We start from the raw sequence: 13,302 nt of genomic DNA on the forward strand, positions 1-13,302 counted from the left end.
TTTTTTCAAAGTTGAACTTGCATTAATTTTACATGGCTTTCTAAACATGCGGTTTTCTTGTGCGAGACGCGAGTGCAACGGTGATAGATGTCCCTCTAGAAAATGTGCGAAATATGCGTTCTGTGTGAACGGCTTGGTTTCAGTTTTGACATAAACAAGATCTTCTCTGCATTGATGTTCTCTTTCCCCGCAATATTTGTAATCAACAACACAGCAGCGCCGCATCTAGTGGCTTCAACTGGATAGGCTAACAAAAACATTCAAATGCAATGACACTTACATCGTTATCGCATCTCGTGCGCCACTGATAAGGCTGCCTCCTTAACGCACACCTAAAATTCGAATGCAACGTTTTTGCATTAGAATGTGGATTTTTATTTTAAATTCGACGAATATTCGAAATTCTAATTTTTTTTTGACAGCCCTACTTGCAATGCAATCTCTATTAGTTCTGGGAGGGCTAGCACTAACATGCTTTTGTCATCATACGTTACCTTAATTTGTGCAGCGATTGGTGGGAACATTAATAAGAAATGTGAAGCCAGAACTAGTCTGTATGGGCTGAATAAAGCAAACCAGTATTTCACCAGCAAAGTTTAGATGGATGATGATTGTAATGGAGGTAAAGATGATTACAGTGACATACAATATATACTGGGACTTTTCTGAAAAATATCTTTCTGACCCTTCAGCACACATTTTTCTCAGCCCTTTTTTCTGATGGCTCTGATGCTCCAGATCAGCTATTCTCACAATTTCAAGACTGTTGTTACTCAGCTAGATAAGCAGCTAGACAGAAAAAATCTCTGGTTACTGATGAAACCTTGTTTCCCTGAGAAGGGAACGAGACGTTGCGGGCAACGTAAGCTGATGCTTTGGGGAACACCTTTCTCCTCAAATACTGAAGCCTTATTCGTTTAACAACATTGCATCTCAATGGCGCACGAATGTGCGAAAAGGGGGTGGAAAAGCACCCTATATGAGCGGCATTTCATCAGAATCTTTCGACTAAATAAGAGAGCTTATGAAATACCTGGGCGTAAGTAACACAGCATAACGCAACATTTCGTTCCCTTCTCAGGGAACCGAGGTTACTTCAGTAGCCGGAGACGTTCCTTTTCGAGAGGTTCTCTCGACGTTGCAGACAGCATAAGCTGACGCTTTGGGGAATGTGTACCTTCACGCCGTGTTACTGCGAAGGGTGCTCAGCATAAGCAGAGATGACATATAAGCACAACGACACTCAACAGCAATCGCAATGCATGGTACAGCCACACCAGTACGCATAAGCAGCACATTCCAGACAACAGCTTCTCACCGGAGATAGACATGCAGTTGTGGAGCTGACCGGGAATAGACACCACATTTACCTGGAGAACTGTGTGAAAGTTGACCAGGCGGCAGCAGCAGCGCCGGTGTCACCAACTACAGAAGTGGTGTTTTTTTTTTATTTTAAACTAGCGGACCTAGTGGAAACCCGCAGCTCTGAGAGGGAGGGCGGGTCTACTGCACTGCTGTATGTGCATGCGCACAACGGTAAGATATAAAGTGGTGAGACGCAGCACTATAAAACTATCACAAAACGGCTGTCATAGACAATATCACAGCAATTGCAACAACAAAAGGTGACCCAGCGCTTGGTGTACTCTTTCCGATGACCCCTCATAATACTGCAGCCAGTTAGAAGAACGGGACAAGTGCAGTAAAATCGCATTGTTCAGGGGCTAGTGGCCGCTGAAACCCAATTAGGAAACTCCGGTTTACTCTGCGCTTAACATAGAAGCGATAATTCAGCATTCATTAATATCGGAAGCTAGCCATATAGACATCATAACAACTACATCAACAAGCGACGAACCCGGCGCTATTTGAAAACAGAACAGCGGGGTACTAGAATGTATCATAGCCAACACTAGCAATAGCCCAAATTTAAGGTTTGGGGGAAACTGCCGTTTCAAGCATAATGACTGTAACCCACAGGATAATAGCAGCAATACAAGTCATACAGGGGCACTGCCGAAGATCGGTACATAGTAGGAACCGACACGCAGTGTGGGAACAATCTGGCTGCCGCAATAGAGGAAGCGGCGGCTGTGTCGGTGCCGTCATCTTCATGACGTCAGACCCTAGCGGACCCCACAGCCCAGAAAAAGGGAGGCTCAGTGCAAAAGCAGTGACATGAATCATATAGCAGCGACTTAACTAAAGAAGTAAAACTGGCCTTCCTTGAGCGAGTAGTCTTGATCCAAAAGGACCGGGGAAGCCTTTAAGGAACCTGGCAGTTTTGTTCTGCGAAGCCCATCCAGCCGCTGAACATATATACTCAATAGATGTCCCATTGGACCATGCCCATGACGAGGCATGCCTCTCGTATAGTGGGCATGCACACCAGTCGGGCACAGAGCAGGGAGGCTGCGGGAGGGGGCTGAGAGAAAAAAAGCTAAGAGAAATATCACCTGGGCTCTGAATGGCATTGAGAGCACCTTGGATACATAACCCTTTCTCGGTTTAAGTACAACTTTCAGTCATAGGTTGAAATCCGTAGAGGACTCGTTGACAGAGAAATTGTGCATATCATCCACTCGCTTAAAGAGTTAGTTCACCCAAAAATGAAAATTAGCCCATAAATTACTCACCCTCAAGTCATCCTAGGTGTATATGACTTTCTTCTTTCAGACGAATCCAGTCGGAGTTATATAAAAAATTGTCTTTGATCTTTCAAGCTGTTTAATGCCACTCAGCGGGTGTTGCATGCATCAGTCCAAAAGAAGTTAAATAAAAAGCGCCCATCCATAAAAAAATTGTCTCACACGGCTCCGGGGGGTGAACAAAGGCCTCCTGTAGCGAATCGATGAGTTTTTGTAAGAAAAATATCCATATTCAAAACGTTATAATCACTTTAATGTAGCTTGCACCAACAGTTGTACATGAAAGCAGGTCCGGGCTGATGATGTATGAGTTCAGCGTTGCGCATGCGCTGGTGAGTCTCATGAAAACCAACTTTTGTTAACGGGAGCAAAGGAAGCAAAGTTTCCTTACTTTAGCAAAGGAAAACCAGTCTCCTCTTGGCTTATATCGAAATCCTCCGACATTCTTCTTTTAGATATTCGCCGAAACACGGCGAATATCTTCGAATATTCATTGATTATGGTGAATGATATGATGTCAAATTGACCATTGCAAGATGGTAGACGCGTCTCCATGCTTTGAGCTGTTGAATGAGGCATCTACCTATAAATATATCTATGGTTGCAGGCTTGCCAAGGTTCAAGGTTCAAGCGCACGTAGAACGAGTTTGCGCTGGTGAAGGATGGATACTAGAGTTCAGCGAGTAAACGAGTCCACCACTGCAGTGAGAAATTAGCCACTTCAGCCGTACACTGACTGAGACTAACGCCTGATCCAACGGACACTTCTTCAAAATGAACCATTGGCCAGTTATGAGGTGTCTAAATTAAATCTTCAGTGAAAAGCTCAAGAGGATTTTATTGATGTCTCTTTAATTTTGTCTGTCATAACACTTGTTAATTTTCTCAGTGTTTGCCTGAATGAACCAATCACAGCTGCAGTGCTATTTTAGCATCAATATAGTATTTTGATTCAGTATTTTTATTTCATTAAAAATAAAGCCATGAAACCAGAAACTGTATTTGCTAGAGATATTGGATAAATATTGGTTTACGCAAAAGACAAATTTGCATGAAAGTTCGTACAAGCAAGCGTGTGTATTAAAAAAAAAAAGGAGCATGACATATGAGGTCAGCGTTGCGCATGCGCCGGTGAGTCTCGTGAAAACCAACATTTGTTTACAGAAGCAAAGGAAGCAAAGTTTCCTTACTTTAGCAAAGGAAAGCCAGTCTCCTCTTGGCTTATATCGAAATCCTCTGACATTCTTCTTTACAAATCCTCGTTTTGTACTTCTATTAAGTGACCGTTGTTTTGTTTTGATCTCTCACCTGCGCTTCCGCGTTTGTCACTTCTGAGCGGCGCATGCGCAAAGCCGACCTCATACGTCATCCGCCCGGATCTGCTTCCGTGTACAACTGTTGGCGTAAGCTACATTAAAGTGATTATTACATTTTGAATATTCATATTTTTCTTCCAAAACCACATCGATTCGCTACAGGATGCCTTTGTTCACCCCCCGGATCCGTGTGAGGCACTTTTTATTATGGATGGATGCGCTTTAATTTCACTTCTTTTGGACTGATGCACTGCAACACTTGCTGAGTGGCATTAAACGGCTTGGAAGATCAAAGTCAATTTTTAATATAACTCCGACTGGATTCGTCTGAAAGAAGAAAGTCATATACACCTAGGATGACTTGAGGGTGAGTAATTCATGGGCTAATTTTCATTTTTGGGTGAATTAACCCTTTAAGCATTTATAATGGAGAAAGATTCTGATGAAATGCTGCTCAGCGCCGTTTATATTGGGTGCATTCCTGCACCCTTTTTGCATGCTCAAGCTTCAGTATTTGAGGAGAAAGGTGCTTCCCCAAAGCGTCAGCTTACGCTGTCTGCAACGTCGAGAGACCCTCTCGAAAGGGAACCATTAATTGTGTAAAATTTGCACTTTAGATATTGACATGAATAATGTATTGTTATTATTTTATGAATATTCCGGGTTAATGTGTACTTAATGTTGAATACCACAGAAAATAATTTTGAACACTATAAAATGAAATTCACTATCCCACTGCAGTGGCTGCGACCTCATAAGAAGAAAAAAACATGTTGATCCAGTCAGATAAAGTGTAAAAATTGGCAGATATTGGACAGAACGCATGTTATTATTTCAGTAATTAATAGTAATTTTAGTAATTAGTAATTAATTTTGGAATTGTTTGTTCATTCAAAAAAATTAATGATTTGGGTTTACACCAGTTTACCCAAATTGCTCCTTCAAATGAATGTTACTTTTTTCTTTATTTACCACCAATAGTGAGTGTTTATTTGCCCCTATTTTTCTTGGTAATATGTGAGTTTAACAACATTGGCAGGCATATTAGACTGCACTTCAATGCACAGATCCAATATTGTGATGTTTGATTCTTTTTTAATTTATTTGGCTTTTCTGTGGTAGAACAGCATGTCACAGATGCTGTTCATCTGTCATCATCTGTTTTCTCTGATTACCCAAACAAGCTGGCCTGCTGACCGCTGACCCCAGGATCAGGGAGAGGAAGAAACCAGGACAGGAGGGAGCGCGGAAGAAGTTCACTTGGAAAAAGCGCTGAACAGGAAAGGATCAATACAGCACAGGAACCCTGAGAGAGTACACAACGTCTCTCTCTCACTGGATTATTGGAATATTCCGCAGACAACCATACCCATTAAACCATCCCTACTGCATCACGCCATCTTGCATCAGTTAAAATTCACAAAATGCAGACCCTATTGGTTGATGGCATTGGACATGTGAGCTGAGATCTTTTTTTTTCTGAGATTTAACTGTTGTGTATAATAAAGCTGTATTGAAAAGGTTAATATAAACATCTTTCAATAAAATTTTTGTTTTTCATATGTGAATATTTTTAGTTTGTTTCATTAATGAACCCAGGTGCCAGAATATGGTGACATTGGTTAGATTGTAATGCTTTTAAATACCACAAGAGGGCGACAATAATCTGTTTTTGAAAGTAATTCACTTTATCAAATTATGTTGTTGAAATTATTAATTCAGATGGTTTTAGATTTATGTTTTTAATTTTTTTTATTTAATTTAATCTTATTACTATGTTGGCTGGGGCAGTTACTACATATATCTCACCTCAGAAATTTGCATAGTGCACAATGGTGACTACTATATAATTGTGTAAATAATACAATGTAATACAAAATGTAAAATATAAATACAAATTATTTATATTATAGAAAAACATTTACTGTTATCTTTAGTACATACCACTGTTACAGTTATGCAGCACAAATGTTATAAATGTAACATTGGGCTTTTTATACTTTTAGTTGTATCAGACTGTCAGTCTTTTGAAACGATATTTGATTGCATTATGTGCGGTTATCACATTATATAAATAGCCGCACAGTGTTCTCTTCACGTTCAGTATTTTCAGAGCTAGTTTTGCTTATTTTTTTTAAATCGAAAAATATATTACCTACACATTTAAAAACACTCATCTTTGAGAGAAAATTACAGCTACATGACAGCTACATGTCACTACACTGCCTGCAGAAGCACGAAACTCAATTTCAAATATCGGCACAAAATTAAAAACTTTTTTTGTCCTCCATTATATTACCTGGCAAATATCTCGGACAAGGTTCTGCGTTTTAGAGCAGTGAACTGGAGGACAAATCACATGCTAGTGTGCAAATATGAAGAAACATGACTACTGCCCTCATCTGTAACCATGACAACAGTAAGCAGCAAGCTTGAAAAAACTGTTTGCATCATTCTGCAGTCATGACCTTTGGGCATTTGAAATTGCGTTCTTTCATTGCAAAGTATGGCTCTCAGTGTTGTATTTGTTTGAGAGAAGACAATGTCAAAAGAACTGAGAGAAATGTGTGATCATGGATGAAAATACAGCAAAACACTGTTGTCATGTAGTCACATAAAATATTCAGACATTTTTGGACTCATAAACACGTGAAAACTTATGGAAGAGGCCCGGATAGTTGGCTCTTCAGCGTTTCTATTAGAATGAAGTATATCCCAAACCAGTGTGCTCCATTCATGTAGGCATAGTCTTGTTTATTAAAATGGACGTCTTTACATTCTGTACATTCCACCCACACTGGCATTGATTTACAAAGCAACAAACCGTTAATAATACAGTATGTACACACCAGCATCTATGTATATTTATATGTATAAAATACTTTAAGAGGATATAAAGAGATGTAGCAACGTAGAAGGTTTCCATTTGTAATTACTCAAGCTGAAAAAATGTTCAATCTCTCTTTAGATGAGGAACGATTTGGTTGCACATATGACGAATGGAACTTTACTACACAGGCATATGTCGCGATTCACAAACCAAGATATTGTGTACGATACCCAAAGTAATTTATGTATTTAACTGTGGAACAATTTTTGGATAGAATTTACCATCATCCTTGTAGCCAGTGACCAGTATAACAAACCGTTTCTGTAAAAACATCTCAAGCCAAATAGTAATCCTAACTTTCCCTCGTCATAGCCGATATTATTTTACGTATTTATATTAAGTAGGCAGTGTTTAATCTGTGCCCCCCCCCTTTTCACTCTTCACTTATTCTGCCTTTAAAAATCCCACTATTTTCACTTTCACAGACAAAATATTTTTCAAATACATATTCAAATATGAGGTTAAAGATTATTCTCAGGCAAAACCTTCCGCAGCTATTTGTTACCGTGCTTCCCTAAAAATCACAAATAATTTATCATGTTAAAACATTTTTGTATCATTAAAATCTCAGTTTAGCATTCTTAAGACATGAGGACTCATGCCCATATCACCACATGCATATGAGAAACAAACAGTTTGGATGTAATATATGCATTTTAGCATTTAGTTATAGCATGTACACAAACACAGCACAGCCTGAGTCCATTGGTTTGTTTGATAGAGCTACAATTTGACTTAATATCACTTAAACTTGACTTCAAAGGGAAATATCAAGCCAAATCAACTTTCGACAGGGAAATGAGGGAGGGAGAGAGAGACACACACACACGAAAATCTTTCTTGGGTTGTGCTCATTATTCATAAACTTTCATTGCAGAATCTTACATAACACTTTGATGTAACTTTGAAGTTTTTTCCAGATCGCACTATAAATGAACATGGAAACTCTTCCCTTTTTATCTCTATTAAATGGTTTAAAATGGCTATGATGACCACAAACCATATTCATAATGAAATTATGAAAACATTGTCTTTTTTGAGCATTTCTCCCTTATATTAAATGAATTGCGATTTAATCACTTAAGGCTATAACCGGTCACTCTCTGAGAACAGAGCTTTGGTGTTTTGTTTGTTTAATGAAAACTATCGACCACAAACTAATTTTTGATAATTCTGCTCACAGAGAACAGACAGTCAAGACACTAGTATTTTGACCCCAAACAGCTTGCAAACAATAGTTATTATGGACACCATCCATTTAAAAGTAAAGACAGCCACTGGACCAGTCATCATAAGGCAATGCTAAAAAGACCAACCAGAGTTTTGTTTGACATCATATTCATTGTCAGTGTTGTGTGTACACACAGAGGGATTATGGAATAAATAGTATTTCAGACATCCACACACTCATTTGCTGACTGACTCCTCACACACAGAGAAAGCAGGTCCTGGTCGCACCAAGAGATCTGGCGTGGGCTCTGAACGGGTGCTCTATGCACTCAGCCTTCTCCCCGTGTGTGCGGTACAGGTGTGACGCCAGCATGTGTCGACTGCCCCACGGTACTGATCAACTTCATGTGTGGTTGCTGCGGTGGGCATTTTCGTGTTGGTGCTCTACTGGTAAGTTCAGGGCTTTCTTGGCGACACAGTGAATGTGAACAGGTGTTCCGCCGGGCAAGCAGGCGCAGTCTGGCTCGCTAAAGGTATTGTGGCACAGCTGGCATCCTTTCTTTTCAGACACTAATATTGGGCCGCCTCGATACTTTAGCTGTACAACACAGAATGCAGTGTTTAGTGGGTCATTTATTCAAAGAGTGTTCAAATATAAAAGAATGGAATACTTTTAAAAATCTAGATTAAAACGCATGCAGAGTTATAATTGGCTTCATTGTTGGATTATTTTGGTTTTGAAAAAACATTTAGAAAATATACACTAACATTCAAAAGTTTGGGGTCATATAATAATACTTTTATTCAGCAAGAATGCATTAAATTGATCAAAAGTGACAGAAAAGATCAAATGTTTTCTATTTCAAATAAATGCTGTTCTTTTGTGCTTTATTACATTTTAAAACTACCTTTTAAAATAATAAAATAGAAAACAATCACTTTAAATAGTAAATATATTTTACAAAAGTAATGTTTATTCTTGATCAAATAAATTCAGTCTTTGTAGGCATAATATACTTCTTTATTTAATTTTTTTTTTTTTTTTAAAGCATTAATAAAAAAAAAACGTACTGACCCCAAATGAATGTTAGTGAATACTAAGAAAATTTTAATTTACCTTGAAGACGTGAGCATACACATCAAATTGTTTCCAAAAAGAGTTTTAAAAATATTTAAATATGGTGTTTTGTTTGAACAAATTTAATGAATTATTCATTTTTATGAATTGTTGGGGAGTCGCACTGCATGACATTTTTATTTTTTTTTTACAATCTGAACTAACCTTGCCTTGTCATAAAACTCAAGCTATCTGTCCTCGTTGACCTCAACACTCATGACTAAATTTTGCAGGGGAAAAAAGTTTTTCCAAATATTAATAAACAGTCAAGTAGTTTTTGTTTAGAAACCTCTAAGAAATAATAATACAATATTGTGCCAAACTACTCAATTAGGTTTTCTTTTTTAGAATTTCATTCTTTTATTTTTTCCCCCCTTTATTATGATATCTGAACAGTTGTATCCCCCTTATATATTTTTTTTACTTTGTGTCTTGCAAACTATTTTGATTTTGATAAAATCCTAATTTATTAGAACTCACCCTGTCATGCTGAAGCTGGAGGTTTTGTGTTCTGGCCAGCCCCACTGCAATCTGGGAAGTGCACCGTGCATGCACACTGGCCCTCAGCGCCCCGCACAGGAAAGGACGGAGTAACGGTAGAGACCACTCTTCTGGGAGCAGCTTTAACACACGCACTGCATCAAAAACTTCAGCGTGCCGGTTAAGCAAGTCAACGGCAGCTACTGTTTGTGCCCCTCCCGGTACATCCGGGTCCAAGTAAACACTCAAGAGTTGGTGGAAAAGGTTCTGACGGTAGGACTGGTCATGAGACGCAGAGGCCCAAGAGCAGTATTCCTCAGCTGCAGCCGAGTCTTTGAGCTGGTGCACTAGAATGTGCAAGGCCTTGTCATGTTCCTCTAACTTCCCATGTAGTGTAGCTCGCTCAAGCAGCAGCATCCCGGAGTCCTGAATTTTACCTACAAGCACACAAGCATATGACACTGAAACCATATTACAGCTCTTTACACTATACCGGCCACTTTATTAGGTACACCTTGCTGCTAGTACCGGGTTGGGTGACCTTGTGCCTTCAGAATCTCCGTAAACCCTTGAGATGGTTGCGCATGAAAATCCCAGTAGATCTTTCTGAAATACTCAGACCAGCCCGTCTGGGACAACCATATTACGTTCAAAACCTTTCTTCCCCATTCCGATGCTCAGGTGAACTTCAGCAGAATGTCTTGAGCATGCCTACATGCCTAAATACAGTTGCTGCCATGTGATCAGCCCATTAGATATTTGCATTAACGAGCAGTTCAACAGGTGTGGCCGGTGAGTGTACATTGCAATTGGAATTTGAACTGAATGGAATATGATGAATACTGTTATCTCATAAAATCTCCTATGGCTACAACTTAAACAAGACAAAAATAAAATTTTTCAAGAATTATAGTTCTAATAATAAATTCATTTCTGCAAAGACTAAGTTCATTTCTGCCTTAGTATCACTATTGTACTGTAAAAAAAGAGCAACAACAAAAAAAAAAATAGCATTTTTACTTTAAAATGCAATATTACAATAGTAAAATATTTGTCTTAACTTTCATGTGTTATTTTGATGGAAAATACTAGTGAAATCTAGAGAAATGCTTTAAAGAGCCTCATGCCCCTGCCCCTTTATTTGGTGCCCCCCAGAATGTGATTTTTACAGAGGGGAAAACCATTTAGTGTGAATCTAGTGGTCATTGCGTTCCCAAAATGCATGTTAAATTCACTGCACATAGACTTATTTTAGTATAACATTCAATTTAGCAGGTTTTCATCCCCTCATGAACACCCATTTGAGAAACCCTGCTCTAGATGGCCAGAGGTTATATAGTGTAGCTTTTAGCTTTAAACGTTACTACAACACCTGAACAGTAAGACATTATTACTGTATGAACAATCAACAAATGCAACGAGCCATAACTCAACAAAAACTACTAGAGATCTGCTCAACTCTGCTCTTGATGGCCTTTTCCTAAGGAGACACTTAATTATACTGCAAACAAAGGGTCAGTGTGTCTGACATTAAAATAAAAACCTAATATGTCTATTGGAGAAGAGGCACAGGTAATGGATACCTACTTAATAGTAACTGGACCCTGTACAGATTAGACTCTTTCAGTAACCGTTGTAGTTTCTGGCGGGCAGCAGACAGCTGGTCATCAGTGGCTGATGGTCGTGAGATCAGACCCAGCACTCTGTCTGCATACAGCACAGCCAGATGTGTGTGATACTTCTCTTCCTGTAACAACAGAGACACAGCTTTAGCATAGGTACAGCACTGGACTAAAGAATTAAAAATGCTTTGGCACAGTGATGGATTTACCTGCAATCTCTTCTCAAGAACAAGGTGCTCCAGGTAGAGCAGAAGGGCTTGACTGTGCTTCTGCAAATACGTGATTACGTCATCTGGGTTTAACTGGCCCGTCTTCTCCTCTGAGGTAGGCCGTTTGGTGAAGATCTGGACACCAATCTGTAAGTGATTTTAAAGATAAAGACAGCTATTCAACATCCTATTAGGGTTGTGTCGGTGAGGAAATTTTCCCACCGGTTAATCGGCGTGTGACAACACCGGTAATACCGGTATCACCGCGGGGGCGGGGCATTCCCCCTTTTCCTCGCTTTCCTTCGCTTTTAAATAGCTTGTAAAAGCGGTGTGCTATTCAACAACATTAAATGTTAATATGAAGTACAAACCTTTTGATCCTTCTGTAGTGCCCAGGCTGCATGCCGCCACACAAGATCAAGGTTGGAGCAAAAACTAAGAAAATCTACAACATATTCAAACAGATCTGGTCGTGTTGAGTCCTGGAGATCTCCGCTGACGATCTTCACCCACATCTACAACAGGACAGGACCAAAAAATGCTCTTAGTCATCCATTACATGAGAGTGTATCCAGTTGTGAAGTTATTAAAATAAAACTGCATTTTTCTAAAAATCAGGGGCAAAAAGCAAAAAAAAAAGTGAAAATGCAGTTTTATTCAGTGAAAATGCATTCAATTTATCAAAAGTGACAGTAAAAACATTTGTTACAAAAGATTTCAAATAAATGCTGTTCTTTAGAACTTACTTTTATTTTAGAATTCCTTGATAAATTGCATCATGGTTTCCACAAAATATAAATAAGCAGCACAAATGTTTTCAACGTTGATGGTGATAAAAATAAATAAATAAATAAATAATAATAATAATAATAAATTGTTTCTTGAGCACCAAATCAGCATATTAGTATGCTAGATCATTTTTCTGTGGTAATCAACAGCATGCCACACATGATGTCTTAAACTTTAACCCGGAATATTCTTTTAACATTGGTTTCATGTCACCACAATCAAAACGTTCAAACAGCACATCAGCAATCAGATCCCACCTGTAAAGCTGCAGAATCTTGACCATTGTAGTGATATAGAAGCCCAAGAGCAAAATACCTGAATAGAGACAACAATCATTAACAGTGAAATCCCACACATTAAGAAATGCAGCTAAAAGTTAAGCATTGTCAAACACTGACATTTATTAAAGCCATGTGCTGCCATGGCAACTGCAGTGAATAAAACGACAGAGGGCATGGATGATTAATGTATCATGATGGTTTATGAGACACCAAAAAATATATATATATATACAAAATGTGAATATCATCTTTAGTTTTCTTGCAAAAATAAACTGTCAAAAGTGGACGGAATCTTCTATTCAATAGCTACTCAAAGGAAAAATAAAAGCGAGTACCCACTTGTGATGCTTCTCCAGCCAGGGGGCGCTGTCTGCCAGGAGACAGGCGTTATCGGAGGCTAGCAAATCCAGAAGACTCTCATGGCCGGTCTCTGCGTAGAGCTTCAGCAATGCCGTATCTACGTCTTCACGGAAACCATTAGCACTGTCGCTGCTGCGCACCTCGTGCAGGTAGCTAAAGAGGAAACGTTTGAAGCGCTGTACCTTCTCCTGGTCCCCTTGCGTCAGGTGGTTCAAGTCAGCAAATTCATGAAGTGGTGGATGGCAACGTGTGAACGAGGAAGAGGCGGGAAGGAGCAGAGGATAAAGAGAGATCAGCTCCCGTACATCCAGCTGTCCTTTCCTAAAATGGGTATTGGAAAAAGCAAAATTTCTTTTTAAAAAAAAGTTTTAAAAAAAACTGACATTTTTAGAGGGTCTGATTTATTTTGCTGTGTATATA

The 13,302-nt window shown here is 39.0% G+C and overlaps 2 protein-coding genes and 1 long non-coding RNA gene across 3 annotated transcripts in view; 1 reads left to right on the plus strand and 2 right to left on the minus strand.

Annotated features, from left to right (window-relative positions):
- The window catches only part of LOC107738303 (uncharacterized), a 21,235-nt gene extending 18,931 nt beyond the window's left edge, over positions 1-2,304 (minus strand). Inside the window, exons 1-2 of the long non-coding RNA XR_001639866.1 lie at positions 2,136-2,304; positions 421-427 (exon numbers count right to left, since the gene is read on the minus strand). This is a non-coding gene — a long non-coding RNA (uncharacterized LOC107738303). The remainder of the gene's footprint in view (positions 1-420; positions 428-2,135) is intronic.
- Positions 1-5,432, plus strand: part of LOC107738302 (28S ribosomal protein S9, mitochondrial-like) — a 24,002-nt gene extending 18,570 nt beyond the window's left edge. Inside the window, 1 exon segment of the mRNA XM_016550023.1 lies at positions 5,149-5,432. Within this exon segment, the coding sequence (XP_016405509.1) occupies positions 5,149-5,240 (92 nt within the window). The 3' untranslated portion in view covers positions 5,241-5,432.
- A 1,265-nt stretch (positions 5,433-6,697) lies between these two features.
- The window catches only part of LOC107738304 (transforming growth factor-beta receptor-associated protein 1 homolog), a 16,093-nt gene continuing 9,488 nt past the window's right edge, over positions 6,698-13,302 (minus strand). The window contains exons 6-12 of the mRNA XM_016550024.1: positions 12,862-13,203; positions 12,499-12,556; positions 11,824-11,967; positions 11,453-11,599; positions 11,209-11,368; positions 9,622-10,058; positions 6,698-8,622 (exon numbers count right to left, since the gene is read on the minus strand). Coding sequence (XP_016405510.1) covers positions 8,428-8,622; positions 9,622-10,058; positions 11,209-11,368; positions 11,453-11,599; positions 11,824-11,967; positions 12,499-12,556; positions 12,862-13,203 — 1,483 coding nt within the window. The 3' untranslated portion in view covers positions 6,698-8,427. The remainder of the gene's footprint in view (positions 8,623-9,621; positions 10,059-11,208; positions 11,369-11,452; positions 11,600-11,823; positions 11,968-12,498; positions 12,557-12,861; positions 13,204-13,302) is intronic.

Source organism: Sinocyclocheilus rhinocerous, unplaced genomic scaffold, assembly GCF_001515625.1.
Source record: "Sinocyclocheilus rhinocerous isolate Xijiao unplaced genomic scaffold, SAMN03320098_v1.1 scaffold1485, whole genome shotgun sequence".
Classification (NCBI taxonomy): Eukaryota; Metazoa; Chordata; class Actinopteri; order Cypriniformes; family Cyprinidae; genus Sinocyclocheilus; species Sinocyclocheilus rhinocerous.